Here is a 6,268-nt window from a genome sequence, read left to right on the forward strand (position 1 = left end):
CTTGCAAGCTTAGTTGGCCAGTGATGGTTTTTGGAAATGCACCCCTGCCTGGCAACAGACTGTTATGTCCTGCTCTGTGACAGAGAAACAAGAGGATTTCAAAAATGTTTCTAAAGGTCTTCATTTGTTTCATAGGAAAATGGGGTAAAGGTCATCTTTGACTTACTGCTAACAGAAAACTAAACAGTGCATATACTCAGAGTACATGTTAACATGTAAATAAATAATTCATACATTCATTTTCTTTTCGGCTGAGTCCCTTTATTAATCAGGGCTTGCCACAGTGGAATGAACCACCAACTTATCCAGCATATGTTTTACACAGTGGATGCCCTTCCAGCTGCAACCCACTACTGGGAATCACCCATACACTCTCATTCACACACATACACTACGGCCAGTTTAGTTCATCAGTTCCCCTATAGCGCATGTGTTAGGGAGGAAACCCATGCCAACACGGGGAGAACATGCAAAACTCCACACTAAAACGCCAACTGATCCAGCCGCGACTCAAACCAGCGACCTTCTTGCTGTGAGGCAACAGTGCTACCCACTGCATCACCACACCGCCCAGATTCTGTTGTCGTGTTTATTAATGTTTTGAATGGTTTTGTTTGCACTTCAGGCGAACCTGGAATTATTGTGGGCAGAATAAACCCGCAAGACCCTCTGCGGCGATTCGATGGCTATGCGAATCAAGAGGCCACCAGTAAGAAGATCAGCCACAACGTCTTCAGAAAGGGAGATTCGGCGTATGTGTCAGGTAAAACACTGTAAAACACTGTAAATCACTGTAAAACACTTTAGAAACAAATGTTTATCTGCTGCACTGACGCTCCTGTCGCTGCTTCACCTAAAACTCCACATCTAGAATCCTCTTAGTCTATGCTGACATTATCTTCAGCAGCTCAAACACTCTAATGGATAATGGACAGACGGCTGCTTCTCACTCAGGGCTGCTGTTTATGCTAATGAGATGGAGAGATGGGCACTAGTGGGCGTGGCTTTCCCCGTCTGATGACACGTATAAAAAGGGGGAATGTCAATCAGAGTGTTTCATTCATCAAAACACAATTCATTCATGTTGACCACTGGAGGCTGCTGGAGATACTCACACACTGCTCACACACAGTTTGCATAATAGGTGCCCTTTAACCCTTGTGAAGTGTTTTACAGTGTCGTATTAATGTTGTCTGCGCTCATGCATGTGTTTCTGTGTGTTTTTCTCCCTCAGGTGATCTGATGGTGATGGATGAGTTGGGTTATGTGTATTTCCGGGATCGGGGCGGAGACACGTTTCGCTGGCGGGGTGAAAACGTCTCCACTACAGAAGTAGAGGGAGTCCTGAGCGCACTGCTGAAGCAGACGGATGTGGCTGTGTATGGAGTCTCAGTGCCAGGTCAGATCACACCTGTGGAGCTGCAGATGTTTATCTCTGATGGTGTCTATTATTCTGTTTACGCTATTACATCATTCGGGTCAAAATGACCCGCTTTCACTACATCTCTAACATAGATAGTAGAATTGAGTGTGAATAATCCAGATCTTAAAGTCTGCCTGAACCAGAAGCTGCAGCCGTTTGTTTTTCTATATTGTGACGCAGTTCCTAGAGAAACGCAATATTAAATGTGTAAACAGTGGGCGTGGCTTGTTTTTTTCTACTGCGAGCTGATTGGATGTATTAAATTAGGCATTTCATTCGGAATGATGGAGAAAAGGGTTTGGGGAAAGTTATTACAACCTAACAGTGTTTTCTCTGTCAGGTGTGGAGGGGAAGGCAGGAATGGCTGCCATTGCAGATCCAGAGAATGATTTCAACAGCGAGACATTTCTGCGGGACGTCCAGAACGCTCTTCCTTCATATGCTCGGCCTGTTTTCTTAAGACTTTCACCTGAAGTGGACAAAACAGGTGATGATTCAATCTCAGATTCTCTCTATATCTTCCATCAGTAGCCCCTTTCACACTGTAATACTGGTAAGTTGTGGCAAAAGTAACGGCATGGCTTTGCTGGTAAATTAAAAAATGTGTTGATGCTCAACTCCAGCAATGTACTGCTAATGCTACTAGGCCTGGGAGAGTCAATTTCAAAAAAAGAATTGATTCCAAAAGAGTCTATTTCAAAAATAATATATTCCAAAAGAGTCTATTTCAAAAATAATATATTCCAAAAGAGTCGATTTCAAAAAAGAATTGATTCCAAAAGAGTCCATTTCAAAAATAATAGATTCCAAAAGAGTCGATTTCAAAAAAGAATTGATTCCAAAAGAGTCTATTTCAAAAATAATATATTCCAAAAGAGTCGATTTAAAAAATAATAGATTCCAAAAGAGTCGATTTCAAAAAAGAATTGATTCCAAAAGAGTCGATTCCAAAAAAATGTATTCCAAACGAGTGTATTTCAAAAATAATTGATTTCAAAAGAGTCGATTCCAAAAAGAATTGATTCCAGAAGAGTCGATTAAAAAATTATTGATTGCAAAAGAGTTAATTCCAAACAGAACTGATTCCAAAAGAGTCGATTTTAAAAAAGAATTGATGCCAAGAGTCAATTTCAAAAAAAGAATGGATTTCAAAAGAGTTGGTTCCAAAAAAATGTATTCCAAAAGAGTCAGTTTCAAAAATAATTAATTCCAAGAGTCAATTTAAAAAAATGATTGATTCCAAAAGAGTCGATTTCAAAAAAAGAATGGATTCCAAGAGTTGATTCCAAAAGAGTAGATTTTAAAAATATTTGATTTCAAGAGTCGATTCCAAAAAGAATTGATCCCAAAAAAGTCGTTTAAAAAATAATTGATTGCAAAAGAGTTAATTCCAAACAGACCTGATTCCAAGAGTCGATTTAAAAAAAATAATTAATTGATTCCAAAAGAGTTCCAAAAATATTTGATTCCAAACGAGTCGATTCCAAAAACAATTGATTTCAAAAGTCAATTCCAAAAAGAATTGATTCCAAAAGAGTCTAACAGAAATTTCAAACAGAACTGATTCTAAAAAAGTCAAACAGAACTGATTCCAAGAGTTGATTTTATAAAATACTTGATTCCAAAAGAGTCAATTCCAAAAATAATTGGTTCCGAAAGAGTCGATTACAAAAAAATTGATTCCAAAAGAGTCTATTCCAAAAAGAATGGATTCCAAAAAAAGTCAATTTCAAAAGAGTTGATTCAGAAAATAATTGATTGCAAAAGAGTCAATTCCAAACAGACCTGATTCCAAGAGTCGATTAAAAAAAAAAAAAAATTAATTGATTCCAAAAGAGTTCCAAAAATATTTTATTCCAAACAAGTCGATTCCAAAAACAATTGATTTCAAAAGTCAATTCCAAAAAGAATTGATTCCAAAAGAGTCTAACAGAAATTTCAAACAGAACTGATTCTAAAAAAGTCAAACAGAACTGATTCCAATGGTTGATTTTATAAAATACTTGATTCCAAAAGAGTCTATTCCAAAAATAATGGATTCCAAAAAAGTCAATTTCAAACAGAACTGATTCCAAAAAAGTGGATTTCAAAAGAGTCGATTCAGAAAATAATTTATTGCAAAAGAGTCAATTCCAAAAAGAATTGATTCCAAAAAAAGTCTATAAAAATAATGGATTCCAGGGTCTCTTGTGTTCCTCAAACACACTTTTTACTGTATATTTCTCATCCACAGGCACATTTAAAATCCAGAAAACCCGCTTACAGAAGGAGGGATTTGACCCACATCAGACAGCAGACCGGCTCTTCTTCCTCAACAATCATCTGGGTCGATACGAGAGTCTGACAGAGGAGCTCCACAGTGCCATCATGCAGGGAAAAGTATCTCTATAAGAACTAGAACTATAAGTGTCTTTAATTTTAAAATGTCTTAATGCAAGTGTCTTTGTTTTACAAATCAGAAATAACTGGCCTAAAACCAAGCTCAAAACTACACTACTGAGTTTAGTCCTCAAAACTACTACACTAATTTTCTTACTAAGAATTTTCGGCTTGTCTCTAGTCCAAATATCTAAAAATTCTTAAATCAAGAAGCATTTTACAGACAAGCAGAAAACATTGTCTTGTGTTCAGAAATAATGAGTCAAAATGAACTAAGTTCTCCTTAAAAACAAACAAAATAATCCGACAGTGGGGCCAGCAAAATAACCTTATTTTAAAGTGAAACCAAGATTGTTCTGAGTATTTGGCTTGTTTTATATTTTAATAATTGTATAAATATCTGTTCTACCCAGGAGATATCACTGAAACACATAATCATATTACTGTAGAGTCATCAGACATGTGTTTTAATATAGTCAGATTGAAGACAAGTTGATGTTTTCAGTCTGATTTTGCACATCTGCTGACAGGTTTCAGGGGGATTTCAGCTTTCTTCAGGTATTGTTAACTGACAGCACTGGAAATCACTCACAGCACTTTTTATGTGCTCAGCACTGTTAATTGAGATATCTTCTGGTATATACAGAATGATATGCTAACAATAGTATTACAGGCAAACAGTGTGCAAAACATTTTACATCTCTTTTATGATCTCATCTCATTTTAATTTCTCATTTTTAATAGGAAGCACTTGTGAGAAAAATTCTCATGTTTTATTTTGTACTCTGATGCCCACTTACAATGTTGTCAAGATTTTTTATTTTATTTCAAAAACCTCTTAATGTAATAGAAATGTACTTTTTCCCTGTACTGTTTTGACCCTCCTCATCAGACTCTCTGTCAGAATGGGCGTGACCAATTACTCAAAAGTACCTGCTCTGATTGGCTGACAGTTTTGCATATAAAGCAGAAGTAGGTGTGTCTTTACTATGGAGGTGGAGCTTGTCTATACTATTACATCATAGAGTAGAACATTCCAGAAGCTGTGGTTTTGGCAGAGTGCCTTTAACATCAGCTGGTTTTAGAGGAATCACAGTTTTGAGACTTTCTGAAACTTACAGGATGACTTTATAGTACTGTGAGCTCTATTATTTTAAAAGATCAAGTGAATTTTACCTTCTCAGTTCATGACCTCTTTAAAGTGTGTCCACATTTACAAAATTATACGAAAGATATCTGAAGAACCGCTATCACTTTCAAAACAAGCAGATTTCTGATGAATGTGAGCCATTTTTATGATTAACTATCGGTAAAATATAAATGTGAGAACATTTCACCATCATGCTAAACTCATTATTATGCAGACTTTTACTAAATTGATTGAAATTAGGCTGTTTTGTTTCATAGCAGCAGTTAATGTGAGCACATCCTTCATCTCATTTTGATAAAATCCCTGAATGTGTTGATGTGGCATGTTCATAATCAATAACCATTACCAAATGCATCGCTGTATCACTGTTCAGATTTTTTGCCTATTTTACATTCATCCGAACATTCCTTTCTAAACCATTTTAATAAAAGTAACTTAAGAATTTTACACTATTAAGGACACGAGTGTGCTTTATTTTCAGATTCTGGTCATTGGTTCTACAGAAACATCATGAGAACAAATGCACAAGCCTCCAGTCATTTAAATCCTTATAGTCTCATGACAAACACTTAAAGGGATGGTTCACCCAAAACTGAAAACGCTGTAATTTACTCGTCCTCTACTTGTTACAAACTAAATGAAGATATTTTGAAGAATGCTGCAACCATTGTCTTCCAACGTAGGGAAAAAATGACTATGTAGATTGAAGATTACTTTAAGCAACAGTTCAATAATTATGTAATTCTCTTTTTATTGGTAGGGAAGATGTTTTATTTATAATTATTTTGTTAAGGGGTTTTCACCTTTAATGTGATAGGACAGTATAGGACAGACAGGAAAGCATTGGGAGCAGAGAAAGGGGAAGGATCGGCATAGGACTTCGAGCCGGTAATCGAACTCAGGTCGCCATGAGCACCTTGGTGCTATACGTCGGAGCTCTTAACCACTAGAATATTGGCGCTGACAGGGAAGATATTTTAAAGTATGTCCAGTGCCCACCAACTAAAACTGGATGAACAAAAAACATTTCATCTTTCATACTCCACACATGAAAATAGACATAATAGATCACCTTAGATTACTTTAAGTTAATTTATTTCTAAAAATTAAGTTGAATAAGCTTGATTCGTTTAGGTGCAGTTGTTTATTTGATTATAATAATTTTTTTCACTTGCAGTGTAGGACAAAGAAAGACAAACAGATCTGCTGTCATGAGTAAACTACCACACGCTCATCATTTTTGGGGGAAATATCTCTTAAGCATTTGACCAAATGGTGGTAAAAGTATAACAAATGATTATATTCTGTTGCCATAT

At 36.1% G+C, this 6,268-nt stretch overlaps 1 protein-coding gene across 1 annotated transcript in view; it reads left to right on the top strand.

The window, feature by feature from the left end:
• Positions 1-5,404, top strand: part of slc27a1b (solute carrier family 27 member 1b) — a gene marked incomplete at its 5' end in the record, with an annotated part of 22,901 nt that extends 17,497 nt beyond the window's left edge. Inside the window, 4 exons of the mRNA XM_056456538.1 lie at positions 626-763; positions 1,235-1,399; positions 1,764-1,910; positions 3,657-5,404. Coding sequence (XP_056312513.1) covers positions 626-763; positions 1,235-1,399; positions 1,764-1,910; positions 3,657-3,814 — 608 coding nt within the window. The remainder of the gene's footprint in view (positions 1-625; positions 764-1,234; positions 1,400-1,763; positions 1,911-3,656) is intronic.
• Positions 5,405-6,268: the final 864 nt, after the last annotated feature.

This window comes from Danio aesculapii, chromosome 1, assembly GCF_903798145.1.
Source record: "Danio aesculapii chromosome 1, fDanAes4.1, whole genome shotgun sequence".
NCBI lineage: Eukaryota > Metazoa > Chordata > Actinopteri > Cypriniformes > Danionidae > Danio > Danio aesculapii.